The sequence below is a fragment of the Chelonia mydas genome, chromosome 2 (assembly GCF_015237465.2).
Source record: "Chelonia mydas isolate rCheMyd1 chromosome 2, rCheMyd1.pri.v2, whole genome shotgun sequence".
NCBI lineage: Eukaryota > Metazoa > Chordata > Testudines > Cheloniidae > Chelonia > Chelonia mydas.
In genome coordinates, this window is record NC_057850.1 from 169,843,396 (window position 1) to 169,870,947 (window position 27,552).

At 40.7% G+C, this 27,552-nt stretch overlaps 1 protein-coding gene across 4 annotated transcripts in view; it reads right to left on the bottom strand.

The window, feature by feature from the left end:
- HECW1 (HECT, C2 and WW domain containing E3 ubiquitin protein ligase 1) overlaps positions 1-27,552 on the bottom strand; it is a 337,168-nt gene that overhangs the window by 226,920 nt on the left and 82,696 nt on the right. For 2 of the 4 annotated variants that reach the window (XM_043540541.1, XM_043540542.1), the window contains exons 2-3: positions 27,050-27,107; positions 7,204-7,528 (exon numbers count right to left, since the gene is read on the bottom strand). In XM_043540541.1, the coding sequence (XP_043396476.1) occupies positions 7,204-7,528; positions 27,050-27,076 (352 nt within the window). In that variant the 5' untranslated portion in view covers positions 27,077-27,107. The remainder of the gene's footprint in view (positions 1-7,203; positions 7,529-27,049; positions 27,108-27,552) is intronic. The other 2 variants (XM_043540543.1, XM_037890003.2) reach the window with 1 other exon arrangement.

Below are 27,552 nucleotides of genomic sequence, written 5' to 3' on the forward strand. Positions count from 1 at the left end.
ATGCCTGGTTTTTAGTAGAGCATTTGCTAAAAATTTAAAGTGTCTCATAATATCTTATTCCAAACATAGCTAAAATCAGCCTGGATAATGAACACTGTCACATGAACTGAAAAACTAGAAGGAATGCAGGCACAGAGCAATGTTACACAATAATATACTGAGTTTTGGAGGGGGCAATGTACAGTGGGGTATCACAGGGGTAAAATGGATCAAAGGCCTGATCCAAAGACACTGCAGTCAATGGGACTCTTTCTATTGATTGTAATAGACTTTGGATCAGACCTTAAAAGGAGGAAGTAGCATACTAATGAAATTTGCTAAGAATACTAAAATGGGAGGAGATGCAAACACCACATAGGGCAGAGATACAATATATAAAGGGACACTGAAAGATTTTAAATATGGGCAAGAAATAAGATTCAGCTGGGTAAAAATGCTAACTAAAATAGCAAGGGTGAAATAATGTGAAATATATATACTCGATGGCAAGAGGACAATTAAAATGTAGCAATGTTGAAAGATACATACCATCAGGGTGACAGTGGACAGCAAACTAGTCAGGAGTTTGCAATGTGATACAGCAGCAGAAAATGGTTGAGTTAACAGAGGCATCAAAACACAAAGAATCTTTATAGAGCCCGGTGTGACTGTATTTGGAACATTGCATTCTGTTCTGGGCACCTCACCACCGCAAATCAAAACAAATTGGAAGGTGTTCAGTGAACAGAAGTAATTTGGGGGCCAGAGGGATAAACTGATAAGGAAAAATTAAGAAAGCTCAGTGTATATGCAACAGCTCATGTGTGTGGGAAGGATGTTCCCACGGGCACAGATGAAGCCAATATCAGAGGTGGGAATTAAATTTAGGCATTTGGGGTTCTCAATCCTATATGCAGGTCACTAGATCACACAAGTAATTCTCTTCTTTGCTGTTGCTAGTACAATGCTTGGGTTACATCATCTGCTTGCACACACTCGATGCATGGAAAAATTTATTGTACAAATAATTGTATTGTACAATTGCCTGATCCAAAGCCCATTTTAAAATTAATTAAAGTTAGTCTTTCCATTGACTTCAATAGGCTTAATATCAAGCCTTTGGAATATCAAATTAATCTGAAAAATGTAAAAATGTGTATTAATCAAAATCCTTAAAAATGAGGTATGTCTGACTGAAGCAAGAATTGCCTTTTGGGGGGAAATAAAATCAAAGACTAGATCAGAGGGAAAAAAATCATAAATGTTTAAGCTAAATTTCAACTACTATTTAGGTCAAGAACTTTTTATATACATATAAACTTGCAAAGGATTGACTAAAAGAAAATATAGACAGGAAATTGGACTGGAAAGTGTTTGTGCATAAAGACCTTTTATTAAATAACTTTTAAAACGTTTTGTTTTCCCTAAAGAAATTGCTGAAAGGAGAAAGTCTATGTCTATTGGTATGCACAGCGCAATATTAGCCCCGAATAGATTCACTGACTAATACCAGTATTTATAGGTATCAGGCCAAAAGTTTATTTCCATGTCTAGTTTAGGTACTTCTTATGAGCCATTCAGCAGCAGATACTGATATGATGAAAGCAGTGAAATATAGTAGCGACTGAAATTCAACTGCAGTAATTAGAAGATAGCTCTTTATCTATACACAGCTGCCAGAAGTCCATATTAATTCTAAGAGGCTCTGTACCATAACATATACTAACAGTAAATGAGGTGAAGGAGGAAGACAAAACCATCAGATAAGTAACTGCAAATATTCCACCTGTTGCAAGAGTTCCACTAAAACACATTTTTATTGATATAGGAAATACCAATATGTAAATCTTAGCTATTCAGACAAATGACATTTGTATTGGTTTCACATAAAAACAGTGAGTTGTGTAATCAGGGAAGTGATTCTCACTTTTGAGTGTTTACATGTGGTTTTGACTGAAGCCATATTTTTGGAGGATTGTGTTTATTAGAAATGTTATAGTTCTCCTGAGAAGTGACAAACAGATACATTAGGAAAACTGTTACACTACTGTTACACATAGCAAGCAATTTATTTTATAGCTGATACATAATGCTAAAAAAGAGTGAAATAAGGATCATGTGAATCTTGCGGGAAGTTACAATGCTTCAAGATCAAGCTTAACAACAATACAAAACTCTGATTTCCATAGGCAGAATATATTTTATATCCTTTCAAGTGCACATTCTTGGGTCAGAGGAATCCACATGTTCTTGCTGCCTAGCCATTGCCGATTGGATAAACAAGGTCTATATTTTAACAGACTCCATATTCATGTTTTCCCCCAAACTGATGAATTTTTCTAATGCTCGTCTATCACACACATTTACAAAATCAACTGTTGATTGTGGGGATGTATTAACTTCTCCACTCTGTTATCACTGGAACCCATGTAGCTTTTTAAACAGGTATACCCAATAGTATTACTGGACACTAATTACATGACCATCATTTTCTTAACTTATTCTGTACAACCTCTCCTCATGGATGACAACCCCTTTTTGTAGAAGGAGATTAACTCTGATATCAGTTCTAAACTTATCTTTTACCAGTTTTAGATAAAGATGAGCTCCCAATTTGCCATAAGCTAATATCTGAACAGGGATTCAAGTGAGGGGGGCAGGGCAAGGAGAGCATGAACCCCTTTTCCCCCTTCTGTAAAAGCAGAGGAATCACTCCTACTTCTCTCCGGGACTTCAGTAAGCAACATTCTCCCTGAATATCCCCAAATCCTTGGCTGGTATGGTGAGAGCCCCCCCCTCCCATTTCAATCTACTTTAACTACTGGACTGGAATATGCCTTCACAAAAACATCCAGTGGTCTCATTCTCTAAATACTTGTCCACTATGATGTAGCTCTTTTTACTCTTCTCCCTTCTTGAAACCTTCTTCATCAGAATATATCTTCTACCCACCAGATATTCCTTGTTGCCAAATGCTGTGTCCTTTCAAGGTTTGGACTATCTTTATTTGGAAGTTTGTGGTTTATCAGGTATCTCCAAAATTTCTCAGTGAGTGTTGCTGGTGGGGAAAAGATATTTTCCCTAAACATTTCAACATCAGGACCCAACAAAAACATATAGGGATATTTCCTAATTTATTAAAGTGAAAATGATTGTAAACTCTGGGGCAGGGATTGTTTTTTGTTCTATTTGTACAGTTGCCTATCACAATGGGGTCCTCATCCATGACTAGGGCTCCTAGGTGCTACAGTAACACAAACAATAAATAATAATACTAATGCTGCTGGACCAAGCTTTATAAAAAAAACAACAATAAAATACCACAACACTCTGCATGATCCCCATAGAGCACAAACAGTTTCTCAGTTACCTCATGAATCAACATAACATTAAACTATTTCCATGTTTAAAACTTTCAGCTTTGTTCCCAGGAATTCAAATGAAAAAGAAGCTCAGAATATAAGACCACCCCCTAACTACACACACAACCACATTAACTGGGCATTTCTGGTTATGATCATCAGGATGGAAATGGTTAACAATGCTGTCATTTCAGTGGTGACAACAGGCTGCAGGGCTAATCCCCTATTGAGTTGACTGGGGAAGTGCACAGGTTTTTTGGTATGCTTGGTCCAGTCTGGCTGGCTGCTAACTCAGAAACCCAGCCATGTATCATTTTACATTATGAATGTTCCCTTCATATCCAGAAGGGCCCGGACACTTTCTTCCTTCTGCCATGGAGATGTAGATTCTAGAAAGCTTTGTGACTCTTGCCCACATGCTCAGGGTTCAGCTGATCACCATATTTGGGGTCGGGAAGGAATTTTCCTCCAGGGCAGATCGGGAGAGGCCCTGGAGGTTTTTCGCCTGCCTCTGCAGCATGGGGCACGGGTCACTTGCTGGAGGATCCTCTGCTCCTTGAAGTCTTTAAACCACGATTTGAGGACTTCAGTAGCTCAGACATAAGTGAGAGGTTTCTCGCAGGAGCGGGTGGGTGAGATTCTGTGGCCTGCGTTGTGCAGGAGGTCAGACTAGATGATCATAATGGTCCCTCCTGACCTTAATATCTATGAATCTATAAATCCAGGGAAAAACCTACTCCACAAGAATCCATGGATTTTCCCCTCCCATGGATTAACTGTGTAACAAGTTAATTTGTAATTTACTAGCTACTACAAGGGTAACTGTCAGGTTGCTGTACCAGAAAAATGTACCATTCTATGTTTCATATTCAAAGTATACAAAAACGCATTCCCAGCTCTATTGTACTATTTACCTAGAATCTCTGTGTCTTAGGGTTTTATATTGCTGTCCATCACTGCAGTATCTGAGCACCTTCCATGTAAAGCGGACAGCAATAGTGCAGTTCCCAGCAAGCTTCAGGGAGTCCCTGGCACATTTTCCTTTTTGGGATGAAAACTGCTTAGGGTTTTGTGGGTTTGATATTTTGGTGATTACTACTTTCCAACTTATTTTGACCAGGAATGGGAGGTTGGAGACAGAACCGTAGTTGACGTTCAGGGTTGACTGACAGCTTCTTGAGCCCTGGACAAACTATTGCATTTTTCAAGGAGGCTGGTAAGTGTGCTCTGAAGGAGCCACTGACCATGTCCATTAGTACTGGCATCCAGCATGGATTCATTTAACTGGCTGTGGCTGTAATATTTTCAGAGCTTCCTGACCTTCGGAATGTGTGATGGGTCCAAACTCAGCCGGGGTGGTGAGGTGGATATTGCATTCTGGTCAGGGGTAGAATTTCCTTTCCCAACTAGCTCCATATATATTCAGTTGATTTTAACAGCGGGGTACACTGACAGCTCTTCACAGTGGTTGATGCTTGGGTCCAGTATCGGAGGTATGGAATCTGGGTTGATTAGCCAGTGCACCATGTTAAACAGCTCCGATGACCAGGATTCTGCTGTATTAAATGCAGAGTAGACAGTCTCTTGTATTGTAGTGGCATAATCCTGTTACAGTTGTGTCACGCTGTCTGGAAGCATTCACAGTTGTGAGCCACTCCAGACAGCGTGACACTGAAGCAGAGATCCATGGGGTTACCCCGGGTTCACCCTGAAAGATACTTTGAATTGACAGATCACAACTCTGTCACTCTTAGGATTCAAATGATCACTCATTTGTGTGTATATGTTTGCTTGCTTTAACCTGTAAATAACTCATTTCTTTTTTTCTAGTTAATAAAGCTTTTGGTAGTTTATTACAGGATTGGCTACAGGTCTTGTCTTTGATATGAGATCTAGGTTACCGATTGCTCTGGGGTTAGTGACTGGTCCCTTGGGACTGGAAGTAACCTGCATGAGGTGTGATTTTTGGTGTAAGTGAACATTTGTTTTTTCTGCTGGTATGTTTCTTCGGGCTTGCTCCTTCAAAGTACTGAGCATTCTGGACGTATCCAATAAAGCATGTACTTCACTTTAAGCACATGAGTTTAAGAACATGTTAGACAAACACCTGTCAGATGGCCTATGTATACTAGATCCTGCCTCAGCGGAGGGGGATTAACTAGATCAGTGGTTCTCAAACTTTTGTACTGGTGACCCCTTTCACATAGCAAGCCTCTGAATGCAACCCTCCCCCCCCCCGATATATTAAAAACACTTTTTTGTATATTTAACACCATTATAAATGCTGGAGGCAAAGCGGGGTTTGGGGTGGAGGCTGACAGCTCCCCATGTAATAACCTCGTGACCTCCTGACCCCCAGTTTGAGAACCCCTGAACTAGATCTCTCAAGTTCCTTTCCAGCCCTACATTTCTATGATTCTATGAGGTATCCCCATTTAAGCCAATAGGGCAACTCATGTGCTTAACTTTAACCACATGCTTAAGTGCATCACTGGATCAGATCTGAGAGCTCAGTACATTGGAGGATGAAGCCCTCAGTGTATCTGTTCTGAATCCTCCGCAAAGATTTTAAATTTCCTAACCAATCTTTTTTAAATGAAGTATTTAAAAATCTTCATTTTGTACTGAAGAAAAGAAGTTAAGTATGTGTCCGTTGTTACTAATTTTTATTACTCATATCTAAGTATTCTTTAGTTATACAGAGAAAAGACATTCTGCTCATTGCTTTTCAAAGGGCTAAGGCTCTGTTTCTGCAAAACCTTATAAGCTTGCATAATGCTTAATGGTGTGAGTAGTCTCACTGCAGTAAGGACTTGCACTGGTAGATGCTTGGAATCCTAGGCTTTGTCTAGTCTGGGGACATTTCCCCAAAAATTCAAACTGCTTTAAAATCAAACCAGTTTGAAATTTGGGGAAACTGTCCACAGTGTAGACAGGGGTGGGCAAACTTTTTGGCCTGAGGGCCACATCGGGGTTCCAAAACTGTATGGAGGGCTGGGTAGGGAAGGCTGTGCCTCCCCAAACAGCCTAGCCCCCGCCCCCTATCGACCCCATGACTGCCCCCCTCAGAACCTCCCACCCATCCAACCCCCCCGCTCCTTGTCCCCTGACCGTCCCCTCCCATGACCCCCACCCCTAACCACCCCCCGCCAGGACCCCACCACCCATACAATCCCCCCTGCTCCCTGTCCCCTGACTGGCCTCTCCCCTATCCACACCTCCTCCCCCTGGCAGGCCCCCTGAGACTCCCACACCTATCCAACCCCCCTCCGCCCCCATTCCCCATCTCCTGACCACCCCCCCGCAGAACCTCCGCCCCATCCAACCGTCCCCTGCTCCTCGTCCCCTGACTCCCCTTCCTGGTACCCCCTCCCCTTATCCAACCCCCTGCTCCCCGCCCCCTTACCATGCCGCTCAGAGCAGCATGTCTGGCAGCCTCGCTGCCTGGCCGGAGCCAGCCATGCCGCCGCACTGCTCGGCAGGAGCTCGCAGCCCTGCTGGCCAGAGCGCTGGCGGCACAGCAAGCTGAGGCTACGGGGAAGGGGCCGGGGGCTAGCCACCCTGGCCGGGAGCTCAAGGGTCAGGCAGGACGGTCCCGCAGGCCGGATGTGGCCCGCGGGCCATAGTTTGCCCACCTCTGGTGTATACAGAGCCCTAAAGATCCTAGTCAATGCTTACTCAGGCAGAAGAAGATCAGAACTGCGTGACAATTGAGGACAAAGAGGCCTTTGAAGAACTATGTATATAAGCTTGCCTATGTTAGACCAAGAAAGCTCTGTTTGCCCCTTACTTCACTGTTCGCTAATACACTCAAAATTAAAAAATAAAAGCTATTGGAAATGCAAAGGCAGGCAGGACTTACCAATGAGATACATGCCAATCCAATCCCCTGCATCTACTTCTTCCTTTATATCCCAATAGATCACTAGGTCCTGTGAATGTCCTATGGAATAATACGAACTGCTGACCATTAGAGTAGATCGGCTGTCTGAAGTGACCAGGTCAGTGTCACTGGTGGACCGTGGAATGGTTACCGTCTCATGGGAGTTGTTCCTGATGTCCATGTTATGAAACTGGTCAGGGTTGTAGCTGTATCTGAGCGGTTCTTTACACCGGCGCCGATTCTGTGAGTTCCTAGATGGAGACGCCATGGCAGCCAGGCCTAGGAACCTGTTTTGGTACAGATTCTGTGAAGGGGCAGAAAGGAAAGAATATTATTTAGAATACACATTGTTGAATTTTATATGCCAGCTTAGAAGGGGCATATAAAAAGGTGCACTGGAATAAAAAAAACAATGAATGAACACAGTCTCTTCATACATGACTGTGAAACAAGAGATACAGACATTTTTTCTACAGGAGATGCATATCATGTATCAAACTTTTTATTGATTAATCATGTCTATGGAGACAGCTGTAAATGCAAGATACACATGAGGTTCCCCTGTGTAACCAGGCTCTTCTGTAATAGGGATTTTGTGGAGAAACAGATGGTGGTTCATTTCTCTACACACCCACACATACACTTCACGCCATGGGATGGGGCAAAGACTACTAGAGATCCACTCTCTTCTAAGTTAATAGAAACTCCATCCTCTTTCAAACACCATCAGCTAAATTCATCGCTGAGGTAATTTCCAGTGGAGTTTACATAGGGATACATTTAAGCTCATGCTCCCCATAAAGAACAATTTCCACCACTTTGAGATACCAGCCAGTGTTCAAAAAGAAATTCTCTTCCCAGATTGAGATCCAAAGTACTCCTGCCACAAAAAACGAATGACCCCTTCAGCCATAATGGATATGTATTCGTGGCAGAGTAAACTGAATTATTCCTCTCCAGTTACCCTAGTTCGAGTGAGAGCAGCCACACTGTGAAGTTACACTTGAGCTGCTGCACCCACCATGGTGCTGCACTCACTCATGTGCAGCACTAAGGCTTCAGGGGGCACATCCCATGGTTCCTAGCACTGCTGTAAGATGAGCTGCTTTTTGAATATTTTCCTAGTAACTGTGGGAGAGTGTGTCTGTCTTTTCTGGGAACACAGGAGAATTGTGGGAAGGCCCTGGAGGATTACCATCACACCAGTGGCATTAGCTTGTGCCCAGACTGCAGAATGGTTGTGCTAGCAGCCAGCAAATTGTTCTCACTTGATTTTATCCTTTACTCTATCTCGAGCCAGCCAACCCAAGTGAAAAGCACCACTGCACTGAAGTTAAGGGCTTGTGTGTGTGGACAAGACTCAGGATAGGGGCAACACTTGTGTTATAACTCAAGTTTATTCTGAAGTGAAGACAAGCCCACTGTGAGACACTGCTTGTTGTTTTACTTTCAGACACCATTTGCTGTTTCTCTTCACCTGCTCTCTCCCAAAAGAAAGCAGCTCTGCCATTCAAATCACTCAGTCCCTCATGTATTCCTCTCATTATCCACCCGCCTCCAGACATGCTGTCCAGCTCATCTGATACAAGACCAGAGAGCTCTTCACAGTTTCCTCTGCCATAAAAAGGGCTTTTTCACATGATCAGGAGACAAATCCATTTGAACTGAAATGCTTTAAGTTTAAGAGGGGGAAAAATAATTCTGTGAATAAAAGCAATATTTTAATTCTGAATCCTATTCACAGCCTTGTACCATAAGTACAATACAGTATGAAAGATATTTTATTGACTAATAAGGCAGACTACTTTGAATAACTGGAAAAACAGCAAGATAATTAATTATTAGTATTACTATGGTGGTAGTACTTAGGAGCTCTAGTCATGGACCAGGACCCCATTGTGCGAGGTGTTATACAAACACAGAACAAAAAGACAGTCCCTGCCTCAAAGAGTTTGCAGTTTTATTGTTTATACAGCACCCAAAATATGATAAGCCATTTACATACCCTTCCCCCAAACACTTACAATATAGTGGCCCAATCCTGCAAAGACAGAGCATAGTGTTTAATACCATAATCAGGCCCACTGGGGACTCATTCACAGTGTGGATACTACTCCTCATAGTAAGTGTTTGCAGGACTGGGCCCTAAAGCTATAATACAGAAGGCAAAATAGGGGCAAGGGACAGGTGTACAAAAGCAGGAGCAGAGGGAGGAAGACAGTAACCCTTGACAAGTGGGCAGGAATGAAGGAATATAGAGAATAGTTTACAGCGTTGCTTAGGTAGAACCACATGCTACACACCATGTTAAGTCTCTTGGATTTTTTTTTTTAAACAGTTGTATTTATTTATGTATGTTAACAGGAAGGTGTGTTCACTTAAACAGGCCTCACTGTGAGGATAACGCCATTATACAGCAAGGCCAAAAAAGGACTTGGATCTAATTTTATTGTGAATGTGTAACTAGCAAATGCATCATTTGTCTATAAAAAAAACCTATAGTTTCTCACATGCAGTAAACAATATTTTTAACCTATTGAGTAGTTCCTGGAAAGGTGATGGTATTTACTAAGTTTCAGTCAATAAACGTAAACCCAATAAACGTTTCTGTCACTCAGCGTAGGATCCATACGCTATAACTATGGCACAACCTGAGACAATCACCAGTCTGTGATGGTGAGACACCAACACCAAGAGTTTCAAGCTCATTATGAGGGATGGCCAGAAAAATTCTGTTTCCCCAAATATGTTGAGGATTTGGAATTTGCGTTTTTTCCTCATCAGGACAAAACTGAGATCTTTCAAAAACGTTGGCAGAAAAACAGAGAGACTGATCCACCTACCCCAGAATAGCCAATAGACCAGTGGTTAGGGCACTCTGTTGGGATATGCAAAACACAAGTGATAGTCTGCCTAATTCAGAGTAGGGACTTTAAGCTGGTTTTCCCATATCCCAGAGTCAGTCTCTTTCTTGCCCAAATAATATTTAATTATTTATACAGAGGGAACAGTTCCAACAAGGGTTATTGAGAAAGAACCCCAGAATAGCTAGGCAGCCAGGGCACCACCTGGGATGTTGGAGACCCAAGTTGAATTAGGCATAGCAGGGACTTTAGACTGGATCTTCCGCATTCCAGGTAAGTTCCCTAACCACCAGGCTATTAGCTGTTCACCTGTGTCCTAACCACTGGACTGTTCTGAGGTCTCTCTCTCTCTCACCAGAAATTCCAGCCTGGATCTGAGAAACCTTCCTGAAGAAAGTTTAGTTGAAACAGATATTTCCATTAAAAGTTTCCAATTTTGGCAAATGGGAATTTTCCAACAACAAATATATTGGTGAAATAGTCCCAATCAGCTCTACTCATTCCTCCAGATAAATATGCATCATTAGCATAAGTTAGCTAACGCATTACATATGCATCAACAAGTCTGTGGTTTCAAAGGCTATTTGACATTTTGTGACAAAATCCTCTAAGAATAGTGGTTCTGCAGATACTTTTCATTTCTGAATTTTAATGGCTATATAGTATGCATTCTTACTCATTATGTTCTTTCAAATGTAATACTAATAACACTTAATAAATGGATAATTTTTTTCATCTTCAGTGTGGTTTTAACTATTATTTCTAGGGACAATTACAAATTCACGTATTTAAAAGAAAACCAGCACTTCAAGAAGCTGTGCTGCTATTTCCATATGTATCTATGTCACTAGAACTAGTTGTTAAAGTTGAAAAATAGTTCTGAGATTAAAAAAGGAATTACTTTTCAGCATGACACAGGTAACTGTTAGGGTTTCAGTAATCTAATGACCCCACTTCCCTGTGACACACCACCCAGGGGCAAGTGGAACCGCTGCTACTGGAGACATTTATAAGGAGACTGAGAACGTCTCAGAGAGATATAACAATATGCAACAGACTTCAAATGGGATGGAATCTCTTAACAGAAACAGAATTTGGCCCACTATGTCCATATATCAGAGATATTATATATGTGCAACGGGGCAAATTCATGTTACTAGGACCTTTATTTTTCCATTTCCTGATCTTTGTGCATTTAAAAGTGTAGTTTTATTGTACATTAATGTATCCTGTTGCATTTAGCTTCACTGATGGGAATAATTGTACAAGTTAGAAGCAAAATGAAAGGATTGGCCTTGTAGTCAATTGGCAAGATTCTGTGCTGATAAGTGGGACTGATTCCTGATGCAGGCATATCATTTCTCAGGCAGCAAAGACTAGGAATGCTACAGGGGTGGCACTCTCAACAGCTGCAAAAAAAATCAACAGCTCATGCCACTCAGCAATCACCTTTCCTGCAAATCATGAGCACTCTTCATTGTCTCTGATGGGACTCTCGACCTATCCTCCTGGGCCACAATAGATAGTAACTGGAATGTGGACTGAATGGTTAGGAGACAAATCCTGGGAGTTCAGCAAAGGAAGTGAGAAACTCCCCACCAAAAAAAAATAAAAATAAAAAAAATCATATAATCCTAGTTAGTTTTCTTTATGGTATATGCTGAAACATACACATATTACACTTCCAAATAAAAGAATCTAAGAATTTAATTTTGTTCTTATGAAACTACTGATGTTACAACATTGCGAATAGCACTATGTAAAGATGACATTTTATTGTTCCTTAAGTGAGACTGCTGTAAGGTTTTACATTGTAGATGTAGACTATTTAATCCCGACTTTCTAATAATCTTACATTCAGTACCTTTGCACTCATGTACACAGATATCCAATCATAAGTGCTCCAAATGAAACACTAGGAAGGCTTCTGCAGCAGAGCACAACTAATATCAGAGATTAATTTGTTAATATTCCTCAGATTAGTAGGACAAGACCTATATCCTCTCACAGTTAGCCAATATAGTAAATGAATGTAATGAGAAGTCATAGAAGCTTGGCTGCTATCACACAAGGACTGGAAAACATTGCAAATACTTTCCTTAAAAGATGTATTCTGGTACATGATTAAAAGGTATTCAAGCAGTATGGCTAAAATATAAAATCTGGGAGGGTTAACCATGCAGAAATAATAAAAGTGTCCTTACAGTATACTTTATAACATAAAAAGTTTCTCTGTGTTCTTTCCAGAGTACAGAATGAAATACAGTAGACACTTGTTTGCAGCAACACCTTCTAAGAGCAGCCATCCTTGGGGAACCCTTTCCCTACTGTGAATTGTCGACACTCCCCATAACAGCAATAGCTGCTTAGGAGCAACATAGCAAAAGGGCATTGATATGTTGCTACTAATGAGCGTCTACTGTACTGAGACTACAATTTCCTTAAGGGATGCTGGAAACTAATTTGAAGTCCAAAATTCAACTTTCAGTTCTATTCCCATTGAAGTCAATGACAAACCTCCCAATGACAAACCTCCCACTGACTTAGAAGAATTGGGATCTAGTTCTAGACTACAGGAATATGGAAGGTGCTGTGTTCCCAAAATGTCTGGCAAAAACTGGAATTCTCAACAATTTTCCTGCCAAAATGGGGAAATTTCCCTACAACCTTCATTGCAAACTTTCCCCCAGTTTCCCACTGTGACATAGTATTCAACTCTCCTTCAGTATGAGAAAGTTCCATTATGAGAACATTCCAAGTTCACCTCTGTGCCACACAAACCTTAGGTTACCTCATTTTTCATTTTTGTAAATGTTAGATTTAAAGTTCTGCATAATATAAATGAAGTTATTGATAATGGGTACAGCCATAAGGCGCACGTGAGAGATTACTATAGCAAATATGATCATTGGTTAATAGTGTTACTCTTTAGCCATCCTTGTAAGCAGAAGTTCAGAATGAGCTTGGTTTTCAAGAGTTGGGGGTAAATTCTTTATGATCTTTAAAGCACTGGATTGAACCAGACACTTAGGCCTTGTTTAGACTAGGAAAATAAGTTTGTTTTCCAAATCAAATTAGCTCAATTGAGCTAGCTGAAATCCAGGGAAAATCCCACTTATCACCAATGTAGACATACTTTTATACTTCATTTCAATTTTAGCTGCTCAAATGATAGTTTAAGAGGGAACTTTCAGATTACACCAAGTAATGTCTCTAGAAATGAGGGATATGTGAACAGTTTGTTACCTATCCTAGTGTTGCTAACTCTTGCAATTATCACAAGTCTCATGATATATGGTTTCAGAGTAGCAGCCGTGTTAGTCTGTATTCACAAAAAGAAAAGGAGGACTTGTGGCACCTTAGAGACTAACAAATTTATTTGAGCATAAGCTTTCGTGAGCTACAGCTCACTTCATCGGATGCATTCAGTGGCCACTGAATGCATCCGATGAAGAGAGCTGTAGCTCACGAAAGCTTATGCTCAAATAAATTTGTTAGTCTCTAAGGTGCCACAAGCCCTCCTTTTCTTTTTATGATATATAATGTTTTTCTTAAAACCCCAGCTGCTGGAATCAAGCAACTGCATACATATAATCTTTCATTTACCATGATCAATCCACTCCCACCCATACCCCTCTCCCCCAGTAAAACTCACAAAAACCATCAATCTAATCACTTCAGTATATTAGATATTTTTAGTTCATTTTCTATTAGGTTGTGATTTCTGAAGCCATCATCAATTTTGGTAAATGCTACTGCTTTTGTATCAGCAACTCCCACTGAAGCTGTGGGAATTATGCACCGGTATTTGCTAGCAGAATTTGGCCCTTATTGCTCTAACCTTTCAAAAAGAAAGACTGAAACCACAGACGTAAATATTTCAGAACATGCCGCACAATCTCAAGAAATCATTTATAACCACATATGTGTAATAAAACAAGCGAAACAACAGACATGCAGGGACATAAATCACATGTTAGAAAGGCTGTGAATGTAAGAGTACTATACAATGGTTAGTGATAGAGCACAACTAAGTTAGTTATCTTGTAATTACCATACAAGATAGATAAAAGATGGGCTATATATTTTGAAACACCTTACAGGGACCTGATTTTCAGAGGGTGGGTGCTTAGCCCTGTCTGAAAAGTGCGAGGGTGTCTCAAGATGAGCACTCAATAACTGAGGCACCAAAATTACTGAGGCACCAAAATTATTTAATATGCCATCCTACATTACTTTCTAAGACTTACATTTTCAAAAATGTAAGTCTTAGAAAGTAATGTAGGATGGCATATTAAATAAACTTAAATATACATACGAGACTACACGATCAGATTAGGGACAATGGTAAAAAAGGAGGAACATACATTTTAAAAGGATGTGATCATGGACCATTTAAAAAGTACAGTCATCTAGTTATAGTGATGACATTCTTAGAAAAGAAACTTGACTCCAAGTACTTCTTTATTATAGACAAGAACTATAGATGGTTCAGAACCTGCAATCTGGGGCTTTTGTTCTATTCTGGCACCAACCCCATTGTAATTTTTATTTAGCCTACTGATTTGCCCCACTGTATTAAAATTGTTTACTTCCATCACTTTGGGTTAGCTTGCAGTTTTATGGAATTCACATTGCTGTTGTGATTAACTTAACTGGAGTCTTAGAATGAATCTGTTGTGTGGGCAACTCCTCTATACTGTGTATAGAGTCAGACATCTCAAACCAGCTATACAGCTGGAACATGCACACTAAAATGGCCAAACATTACAGGTAACATGAGAATGTGCCCTATTGAGTTTTTTAGTGTTTTAGAACTAAAACCTGAACACCCTACCTACTAAGGATGAACTGGCAATGTACGCTCCCAATTAAATACATGAATATGCTGGAACTCTTACATGACAATCATACTTCAATAATATAATCTTATTTGACTCCTATATATTTTTAAATACTGACTGGTTTTAAAGGGAAAAATGTTTGGGTCCTTTTGTTTGCTGTTTTACAATGCACACTATAAAGAAAGTCTGCAATTTATTTATGTATTACTTAGAAATATGAGGAATGTGAAATCTGGTCTTCCCTACTTATTCAGGAAGATTTGTTGGAGGTGTCAGAAATGTGGATTGTGAATTTATCACAGCCCCAGTGGTATAATGTGCAATAACTATGACCTTAAGTGAAAAGGCAGTGAATATTCAATCTCTAATAAAGATGTCCTTCAACCTAAGTGTTTCTCAGGCCTGGTCTATATGAGAAAATTAGGTCGGTTTAACTACGTCAGTCAGGAGTGTGAAAAACCCACACCCCTGAGCAGTGTAGTTAAGACAACCTAAGTCCCCATGTATGCAACGCTAGGTGGAAGAATTCTTCTGACCTAGCTAGCACCTCTCAGGGAAGTGGATTACCTACTCATTGGCTTAAGTAGTGTCTATACTGAAGAGATGCAGCTTTGCTGCTGTATCATTTTTTAAGCGTAGACAAGCCCTCAGTCTTAACTTAATAGATGTTAACAAACAAACAATAGAGTCTTAAACAGGCTGAATAAAACAATTATTCGTCCCGTGTTAATCAGGTTTTATTTCCTTGGTACTCATGGAGTCATAACCCTACCCATTCTCCCTCCACAAAAGCCTTCAAACTTAAACAAGACCTAAATTTTGAATGTAAGCAGAACTATATTTTAAATAAAAAATATGTTGAGGCCTTTAAAAAAAAACAAGAACAGAAAAGGACACATAACCACTTTCCCCTTTGCAAATTACCGTTTAAAGTAACAGTAGTAAAGTACTGCCTAAGGACTACACAGTAGAAAAGTCACAGAGATTGTGAAGTCAAAGGTCAAATGTGTTATTTCACAATCTTTTCTTTTCCAAAGACAGTATTTTCAAACAGCTATTGCTTAAAAAAAGGTCCCTCTTGGTGGTTTCTTTGATCTGTTGTTTGGAAGACACATCCATCTCAGTCTCAGAGTTCTCTGAGAAACATGTGCATACTGTATCAGTCATTTTGGTTTTTCAAAGTCTGATGTGTCTGATCAGCAGACTGCCTCTCCCAGCACAGCCAGTTTTTCAGGGAACACTGCCTATCTATTGACTCATGTTTTCCTGAGGGAGTGGTTACAGCAGGGTGCAGGTGTTCTTTTCTTCTAGAGGTTGAGGAGGGAGAGCCCTTTAGTTTTGTTGACATTTTGTTTGTGTAATTTTATTTTTATTTGTTATTATTTGTAGTCTGATAGTGTCTAGAAGCCCCAGCCACAACTGATGCCCTATTTTTCTAGGTGCTTTGCAAACAATACAAATAAACAGTCATTATTTATTGCTATTTGTATTAAAGTCATGCCTAGGAGCCCCAGTCATGGGGCAATACCCCATTGTGCTAGGTCCTATGCAAACACAGACCAAAAAGTCCATTCCTGCTCCAAAAAGCTTAAAATCTAAGTATAAGACAAGAGACAATAGATGGATACAGAAAGACTGGGGAACACAAGGAAACAATGACACAATACTTGTCAGCATAGTAGGCAGCGATGTCAGCACACCAGCAGCCTAACTGTGGTTAAGTGTTTTGTAGGCATTTTGGCAAAAGGACAGTTTTGAGGGCGGTTTTAAAGGTAAATAATGAGATGGCCCCCGTGACAGATATGGCAAATTTCTGCTATATACTGGACAAACGTTACTGAATTAAGGTAAACCATATGGAATTAAGTTTAAGAATCTTAGGAGTTCATTGTATTAAAAATGCAAATGTTTATATAAAAAGAAAAGGAGTACTTGTGGCACCTTAGAGACTAACCAATTTATTTGAGCATAAGCTTTCATGAGCTACAGCTCACTTCATCGGATGCATTCAGTGGAAAATACAGTGAGGAGTTTTATATACACACAGAACATGAAAAAATGGGTATTATCATACACACTGTAAGGAGAGTGATCACTTAAGATGATCTATTACCAGCAGGAGAGCGGGGAGGGGGGAACCTTTTGAAGTGATAATCAAGGTGGGCCATTTCCAGCAGTTAACAAGAATGTCTGAGGAACAGTGGGGGGTGGCAGGTGGGGAATAAACATGGGGAAATAGTTTTACTTTGTGTAATGACCCATCCACTCCCAGTCTCTATTCAAGCCTAAGTTAATTGTATCCAGTTTGCAAATTAATTCCAATTCAGCAGTCTCTCGTTGGAGTCTGTTTTTGAAGTCTTTTTGTTGTAATATTGTGACTTTTAGGTCTGTAATTGAGTGACCAGAGAGATTGAAGTGTTCTCCGACTGGTTTATGAATGTTATAATTGTTGACATCTGATTTTTATCCATTTATTCTTTCACGTAGAGACTGTCCAGTTTGACCAATGTACATGGCAGAGGGGCATTGCTGGCACATGATGGCATAGATCACATTGGTAGATGTACAGGTGAACGAGCCTCTGATAGTGTGCCTGATGTGATTAGGCCCTATGATGGTGTGCCCTGAATAGATATGTGGACACAGTTGGCAACGGGCTTTGTTGCAAGGATAGGTTCCTAGGTTAGTGGTTCTGTTGTGTGGTGTGTGGTTGCTGGTGAGTATTTGCTTCAGGTTGGGGGGCTGTCTGTAGGCAAGGACTGGCCTGTCTCCCAAGATTTGTGAGAGTGATGGGTCGTCCTTCAGGATAGGTTGTAGATCCTTGATGATGCGTTGGAGAGGTTTTAGTTGGGGGCTGAAGGTGATGGCTAGTGGCGTTCTGTTATTTTCTTTGTTGGGTCTGTCCTGTAGTAGGTGACTTATGGGTACTCTTCTGGCTCTGTCAGTTTGTTTCTTCACTTCAGCAGGTGGGTATTGTAGTTGTAAAAATGCTTGATAGAGATCTTGTAGGTGTTTGTCTCTGTCTGAGGGGTTGGAGTAAATACGGTTGTATCACAGAGCTTGGCTGTAGACGATGGATCGTGTGGTGTAGTCTGGGTGAAAGCTGGAGGCATGTAGGTAGGAATAGCGGTCAGGAGGTTTCCGGTATAGGGTGGTGTTTATGTGACCGTCGCTTATTAGCACCGTAGTGTCCAGGAAGTGGATCTCTTGTGTGGACTGGTCCAGGCTGAGGTTGATGGTGGGACGGAAATTGTTGAAATCATGGTGGAATTCCTCAAGGGCTTCTTTTCCATGGGTCCAGATGATGAAGATGTCATCAATATAGCACAAGTAGAGTAGGGGCATTAGGGAACGAGAGCTGAGGAAGCGTTGTTCTAAGTCAGCCATAAAAATGTTGGCATACTGTGGGGCCATGCGGGTATCCATAGCAGTGCCGCTGATTTGAAGGTATACATTGTCCCCAAATGTGAAATAGTTACGGGTGAGGACAAAGTCACAAAGTTCACCACCAGGTTTGCCGTGACATTATCGGGGATAGTGTTCCTGACGGCTGTAGTCCATCTTTGTGTGGAATGTTGGTGTAGAGGGCTTCTACATCCATAGTGCCCAGGATGGTGTTTTCAGGAAGATCACCGATGAATTGTAGTTTCCTCAGGAAGTCAGTGGTGTCTTGAAGATAGCTGCGAGTGCTGGTAGCGTGGGGCCTGAGGAGAGAGTCTACACAGCCAGACAATCCTGCTGTCAGGCTGCAGTGCCTGAGATGATGGGGCATCCAGGATTTCCAGGTTTATGGATCTTGGGTAGCAGATAGAATACCCCAGGTCGGGGTTCCAGGGGTGTGTCTGTGCGGATTTGTTCTTGTGCTTTTTCAGGGAGTTTCTTGAGCAAATGCTGTAGTTTCTTTTGGTAACCCTCAGTGGGATCAGAGGGTAATGGCTTGTAGAAAGTGGTGTTGGAGAGCTGCCTAGCAGCCTCTGGTTCATATTCCGACCTATTCATGATGACAACAGCACCTCCTTTGTCAGCCTTTTTGATTATGATGTCAGAGTTGTTTCTGTTGTGGCTGTGGATGGCATAGTGTTCTGCACGTCTGAGGTTATGGGGCAAGTGATGCTGCTTTTCCACAATTTCAGCCCGTGCATGTCGGCGGAAGGACTCTATGTAGAAGTCCAGTATGTTGTTTCGACCTTCAGGAGGAGTCCACCTAGAATCCTTCTTTTTGTAGTGTTGGTAGGAAGGTCTCTGTGGATTAGTATGTTGTTTAGAGGTGTGTTGGAAATATTCCTTGAGTCAGAGACGTCGAAAATAGGATCCTAGGTCACCACAGAACTGTATCATGTTCGTGGGGGGTGGAGGGGCAGAAGGAGAGGCCCCGAGATAGGACAGATTCTTCTGCTGGGCTAAGAGTATAGTTGGATAGATTAACAATATTGCTGGGTGGGTTAAGGGAACCCTGTGGCCAATTGCTGTGGCCTCTTGCGGCATGTAGTAGTTTAGTTTAGTGTCCTTTTTCTTTTGTAGAGAAGCAAAGTGTGTGTTGTAAATGGCTTGTCTAGTTTTTGTAAAGTGCAGCCACGAGGAAGTTTGTGTGGAAGGTTGGTTTTTTATGAGAGTATCCAGTTTTGAGAGCTCATTCTTAATCTTTCCCTGTTCGCTGGAGAGGATGTTGATCAGGTGGTTCCGCAGTTTCTCTGAGAGCATGTGGCACAAGCTGTCAGCATAGTCTGTAGGGAATGTAGATTGTAATGGATTTTTTACCTTCAGTCCTTTTGGTACAATGTCCATCTGTTTGCATTTGGAAAGGAAGATGATGTCTGTCTGTATCTGTACGAGTTTTTTCATGAAGTTGATAGATTTCCACTCCATACGGCTAAATGCAGTGCTTTGCATAATGACAGGTTTCAGAGTAGCAGCTGTGTTAGTCTGTATTCGCAAAAAGAAAAGGAGTACTTGTGGCACCTTAGAGACTAACCAATTTATTTGAGCATAAGCTTTCGTGAGCTACAGCTCACTTCATCGGATGCATTCAGTGGAAAATACAGTGAGGAGATTTATATACACACAGAACATGAAAAAATGGGTGTTATCATACACACTGTAAGGAGAGTGATCACTTAAGATGAGCTATTACCAGTAGGAGAGCTGGGGGCGGGGGAGAGAAAACCTTTTGTAGTGATAATCAAGGTGGGCCATTTCCAGCAGTTAACAAGAACGTCTGAGGAACAGTGGCGGGGGGGAATAATGCCCCTACTCTACTGGTGCTATATTGCTCTATATTGATGACATCTTCATCATCTGGACCCATGGAAAAGAAGCCCTTGAGGAATTCCACCATGATTTCAACAATTTCCGTCCCACCATCAACCTCAGCCTGGACCAGTCCACACAAGAGATCCACTTCCTGGACACTACGGTGCTAATAAGCGATGGTCACATAAACACCACCCTATACCGGAAACCTCCTGACCGCTATTCCTACCTACATGCCTCCAGCTTTCACCCAGACTACACCACACGATCCATCGTCTACAGCCAAGCTCTACGATACAACCGCGTTTGCTCCAACCCCTCAGACAGAGACAAACACCTACAAGATCTCTATCAAGCATTCTTACAACTACAATACCCACCTGCTGAAGTGAAGAAACAAACTGACAGAGCCAGAAGAGTACCCATAAGTCACCTACTACAGGACAGGCCTAACAAAGAAAATAACAGAACGCCACTAGCCATCACCTTCAGCCCCCAACTAAAACCTCTCCAACGCATCATCAAGGATCTACAACCTATCCTGAAGGACGACCATCACTTTCACAAATCTTGGGAGACAGGCCAGTCCTTGTTTACAGACAGCCCCCCATCCTGAAGCAAATACTCACCAGCAACCACACACCACACACCAGAACCACTAACCTAGGAACCTATCCTTGCAACAAAGCCCGTTGCCAACTGTGTCCACATATCTATTCAGGGCACACCATCATAGGGCCTAATCACATCAGGCACACTATCAGAGGCTCGTTCACCTGTACATCTACCAATGTGATATATGTCATCATGTGCCAGCAATGCCCCTCTGCCATGTACATTGGTCAAACTGGACAGTCTCTACGTAAAAGAATAAAGGGACAAAAATCAGATGTCAACAATTATAACATTCATAAACCAGTCGGAGAACACTTCAATCTCTCTGGTCACTCGATTACAGACCTAAGTCATAATATTACAACAAAAAGACTTCAAAAACAGACTCCAACGAGAGACTGCTGAATTGGAATTAATTTGCAAACTGGATACAATTAACTTAGGCTTGAATAGAGACTGGGAGTGGATGGGTCATTACACAAAGTAAAACTATTTCCCCATGTTTATTCCCCACCTTCCACCCCCCACTGTTCCTCAGATGTTCTTGTTAACTGCTGGAAATGGCCCACCTTGATTATCACTACAAAATTTTTTCTTCACCCCCCCCCCGCCCCCGCTCTCCTGCTGGTAATAGCTCATCTTAAGTGATCACTCTCCTTACAGTGTGTATGATAACACCCATTTTTTCATGTTCTGTGTGTATATCAATCTCCTCACTGTATTTTCCACTGAATGCATCTGATGAAGTGAGCTTCACAGAAAGCTTATGTTCAAATAAATTGGAAAATGTTTATATGTTATTGTGGGATTGTATGTAACGTGTCTAGGAGATATGACTAATGTAATACCTGACAAGCTTTGTGAGCTTCAAAGGACTCTTTGAAACAATATGCTAGACAAATAAAGGTAAGTGGGATTCTTAAGAAATATTTGGGAGGTGGGGAAGGCAGCTTCTCACTTCTGGACCCATCCTTTTGAAGCTGCGCTCTGGAAAAACCTATTGCTGTTACATGAAGACCAGACCAGAGGCCCAAACTAGAAAAAAGAGTGACTCACATATTCATGGATGTGTTTGTTCTCTCTGATGCTTTTACCTTAAGAATAAATGTGCTTGCTTAGAAAGAGCTGTGGGGTACCTTATTACTGTGGTAATTATCCTGTTCATAGCCTTTGAAGAGAAAGCAAAATTGGCCGACAGAGCAGTCTGTATTCACAGTGTTGAGAGAGACATGTATCTCCGGCCAAGAGAGGTGACAGCTGGGGAGTCGGAAGCCTGGGAGTGGGTGCCCTTGCTGGACCATGGCAGGGGAATACAGGTGCAGTTGCCCTGAATGGGGACAGCACCATTCCTGCAAATACCTCCATGTAGAAGTATCCCTGTGTCCATGTGATGCCCCACTGACTTCAACAAGGCTGCATGTGAGTGAACTCCTAAATGTGCACACAGTCAATTGCAGGATCGGCACCTAAACAGGTAAGACAGACTAACGGTGGCAGAAATTTTCTATTATAAATGCATCCAAAAAGATATGACAGAAACACAGTATAAACTGAATAAATAAATACACAGATTATTAAGCTACTGTCTGACTTTCCAGGCAAGCAATGCAAAATTATAACAAGCTAGATGACATTGCTGCAGCTAGCCAAGGTGAAAAAAAAAACAATCTAAGTCCAAGTAAAAGTGTAAAGTGTAATAAAATTAATCTATCACTGTATATACAGTATACACTGTATGTACAGGTCTGTGCAAACATAGATACAGTGCCATCTACAAAAATACAGCAGGAATTCACAAGAAAAGCTATGAACTAGTCTTGTGGAACTTGCAAGTCTCCAACTAAAAATGAATGCAGGGTACATGAGTGCAAGCAAAATTCCACCAATTTAGAATGTTTTCCATAAGTGTCAGCTACAATTATTTCTCTGCTCTCATAAAACAGAGAGCCTAGGGCTCCTTTGGAAGTTTTCTGCTGCAAAAAAGTAAATCTGGCTCCTTAGGAAACTTGAGAGTTCCAAATGACAACCTCTGTGTAGCAATATATTATAAATTCCGTTCATGACAACCTCTTTGCCAAAGATCAAAGCTCAAGTGATTTGCACTGTACTTACCACCATTAGAACCCTGAATTAAAAATAGAGTTGTATAATATAGCATGTAGACTATGGACATAGTTCATTATTTATAATGCTCCAGTCTCAACAAAAAATCCTGCACAAAAATCAAAAAGTTAAGTTATTAATATTAATTAAAACCCTTCAGATAGAAAAGCGAATCTTTGCAAACCCAAAGATTGTGTGGGTTTACATGAGAGGAGAATTTGGTCTATAAGGCTCAAATTTATCTGTATTGTATTCCCACCACCACCACCCACTTCTCTATCACACACACACGGATTTATACCAAACATAGAGGGTCACAAACTTCATTGCTTTTGTAGGCCAAGTGCATTGCACACACCATAGGCCCCTTGCACTCCTCCATTCCACCCCACAAGCTCTTTGTGTGCCACCCCCCTCTACTTCAGCAACGTTCTGCAACCTATCCCCCTCCCCTCATGCCAGGGCCTGTGTGCCCCCCATATTTCCCTCCCACCATACCCAGGGTTCTGTGTGCCCCTCATACTCTCCTCCCCTCATGCCAAGGGCTCTGTGTGCCCCCATACCCCCCTCCTCCCATAATCAGGGATCTGCATGCCCCCATACCAGATTTCTGTCCGCCCCCGCCTCCCCCCATGTCAGGGACTCTGTGTCTCTCCTTTTTCTCCCCCCTCCAAAGTACCTTTCTTCCCCCAGGATTGGAAGGGACACGCAGGCGGCTGTCCTCCAAGGCAATCAAAAACAGAGCATCAAAACTGGGATTATCCCACAGTAATGGCAATGGCAATTCTATTAATATCAGATAGTTCAGAGGTAAAATTTAAGTGCCCTCTTTGACAATCATAGTCTGTTGAGATGAAATATGCTTTTCTTTATACTTGATAAGAATAATGCGTTTGCTTTGATGTTGGCACTGTAAGATTTATGATGTCCTTAACTATTCATTTCCATGCTTTTAAGTGCTTGAGTTTTGTAAATGATGTGATGGGAAAATACAGCATTGTCACTGAGCAAATTCAAATTTCGAATGTTTATTTTTTGGGGGTGGGTGTTAATTATGGTATTTTGTTTTGTTTTGTTTTATATATATTTAAAGATAAACACAACAGAGCATGACCCATCTATTTACTCAAGTATTTTCTTGAGTTTTGGATATGTAGTGTAAGTAGTTTTAAGTGATGGACAGATATTGGGCGTAGCATGGCTAGCTAGCATTACTGCCTATAACAGTATGTTTTATTGCTCAAATTATATTTCAATTTTGCAAATACACCCAGAGGCTATAGCTATAGTTATAAGTCAATGTATAAATAAATAAACCCATTTTAGATGTGAAAGAAGAGTAAGTCTCTTAGTCTAGTGGTATTTATTAATTTTAATGATAAAACATAACTTTCAAAAGAACGTAGGTGCCGTGATGTTGGCATAGAAGAGGAGATTTAAGATTTTTTTCTTCTAAATGTAATCCTTACACATCCATACAATCTGCAAATTAGTTGTTCCTACTGCACCTGCGATATATCAGCTTGTGTGAATGTGTACCTCTGCCCTCTACTGTATATAAGGGGATTTACTCACCTGTTTGGAATCTATGTCTGTTAGTCTTAATGCTACTAACAAAGATTCTCCTTTAGCTCAAATAGTAAAGGACTGTGTGTGTTGGGAGGAGAATTTTGTGAGCTGCATACCCCATTCTACATATATGCAGTGTAGCTCAGGACCTGTTATCTCTCTGTTTACACAGATGGATTATACATTGCTATGGTTTTTCCAGGGATGTCCTTCCACTGACTGATGGGAGGGCACCATTACTGAAAATGACCATTCCAGGGACAGAAGGGAAGAGTGGTCAGTGGCAGCTGTGAATTACTTTTAAATTTTCAGTGTAAGCTTGCTCTAACCTGTTACTTATACAGGGGGCATGAAGAACAGGTCCTCCCTCCATTTGGAAAAATATGGTGAGAATTATTTCCCAGTCACAGATCAGCAGTTGAAATTGTGCAAAATATTTTATTTCATTTAATGTATTTTAAAAAATTATTGGTGAAATGTCTAAAAAATAGCAGGGCATTTTTAGATCTGTGACACTAACATCCATCACAACTTTGGAAGGTTTGAGCATTTTTGGCCTCACAGGTTGAGGCCCAAAGGAAATTTAAAAGAAGCATCTCTGGAGGAGAGGAGGCATTGTATACTTAAACATAGTTCTTTGCAACTGCAGGCAACACAGGAAACTGCTATAAACTGTAGTGCATCACATTTAAATAGTTTGGAAAATCATATCTCCTCTGACTAATAGGATACAGCAACCCCTTCCTTTAACCCTCTGAGCTGTGAACCTGGCCATAGTTATCTATAATTTTGCCACTTCCAGGTTGAATGGCTGTAATAAGCTCAAGGGCTACCCTTGAAGGTCACTCAGGAACTTTAGCTAGCATAGACTGTGGCTCACTCTCCTTTTAAATGTGACAAGCTGACATGATCATGCAACACATGGGTTCTGGGCTCTGCACAAGCTCCCAATTCCCTTCTTGTGCAATCTAAGCTGTTGGTTGTCAAGTATAAACCTCTGAATGGTCTATGACCACTATGCCTCAAAGACCACCTCTACCACTCTGCCCCAACATATCAGTTATGAGTTACTGGAATGCTCTTTCTATCTATCCCTAAGGTAGAACTCTTGAAGACAGGTGGCAGAATTCTTGGTGGTGAACCCTGAGCTCTAGGAGTCACTCCTTGGGTCTGCACAAGTTTGCAAAGATATTAGGAGGCAGTGAAAGATGCAATTGTGCAATCTGTTTCTCTGTTTTCAGGGTCACTTTCTGGGAAAGGCTGTATTATCACCAATGGATAAGAGTTGATAACCCTGCAGATGGGTCTTTCTTGTGCTCAAGAGATGTTTATTGGTTTTAAATTCTTATAAATGTATCCACATTCTCCTACTGGCTTACAGTAGTTACACATTACTTTTGTATCTTTTAGTTATTAAAGAATCTCTCCTATCTCATTCTCTCCATTTGAAAATAATAAACCATTTATTTTAACTCCTAAAACTAATTGCATCTTCCTTCTCACTTTGTCAGTATTACAAATGCTGTAGAAGCACATAGTCAGAATCCCACTACATTTACAACTACAGGGAGTTCAAATCATGAGTACTATACAATATTTACATAAAGATACCAGTCATTATGATGGCTGCTTATATTTCCTCAGCAATTAGAGCTTCGTCTAATTTGCACACAGAACAAGCAACAAATATCCCCCTAGCAAGATAATTAATGTCTAAGGCCTTTATTGACTACCATAAATTACAAAATTCAATGCATAGAGAACAGGTCCCCATGAAATTGGAAGAACATAATGACCTGCTTATATATAAGGCAGTATTTTGTATTTTCCAGGAATTCAAGTTATTTTGTGGATTCAGCAGCAAAGAAAAATGTAAAGGTAAGTAACTGAAGACTGCGCTTATTTCAGTGATGGAAATAATACTAGCAAGGCACTTGCACACATTCTGGCTCTTTTTATGAACGTATAGCACTTCAGAAAACCCAAGCTCTTCAGAAAGGTGTATAATACAATAACAGTATGTTACTGCATGCTTAGCATCTCACAGATTCAACTATTATACGGCTAGTGTCAGTCATATACTTTTGAGTTTCACATCATGTATATACTGTGATGACTGATATTTGTGTTTTGATGACTTTGAATGAATTCAAGATTAAAATCTGTGAATTTCAGAAAATGCCCCATGATTGTGAGTGGCTGATGCCTTCGGTGTTTTGTTTAAGTATGAATGTGAGCAACTGCAATGTTATAGTAGCCTGCTGCTCCCAGGACTTCCTTGTGATCATCTTGCAATGGTTACCATGGCATGGTTGAATAAAATAAATATACCTGTGCAGGGCTTGTTAAAAAAAAGTTTGTATGGGAACTTAATATGTAAAGAAGATTACTTCAAATGAAGCATTGTCAGGTTTAGCTGTAAAAGGATCTCAAATTGCCTAAACTGCGTTTGTTTGATATCTAAATGTATACCGGGGCAGCTGCAACTAGCTCTGAGCTTTGGCGCATTCCATTATGAATGGTAGTGAATTTATAATGGAATGGTATGGATGGTTTTTATAATCAGAAAAATACACTGACCTTAACACTACACAGGTGGAGCAGCATAATGACCCGGCAATTGTAAGCGCATCAATTCCTGGGGAAAAGTTCAATGAGATTAACTCAGCATGTATCCCAAAACCAACATTAGTGATATAAAATACAGAACATTGTGTTTTCTACCAAAATAGATCTTACATATGCCAACATTTAATTTATTTACTTAAATTTTTGATACTGAGTAATTCATATGTTAACTGTACATTCTTTTCTACCAAGGGATATTATTATGATACAGCAGACTTGGAGGCTACAACAGTGAATTATGCTTTTAAAAATTATTTTAATTAAGTAAAATAAACTTTTCAGACTATCAAAGATTAAGCATCAGATTTCATTTAGCCCAAAAGGGAAATGAAACAAAACATCCAGCTAAGATATGACAAACACAGACTAGTACCGGCTCTTTAGGCATCGTCATAAGAAATTGGTCAGATTGAAAGAGTTTCGATAGACAACAGTCAACCAGATTTCCATTTAAA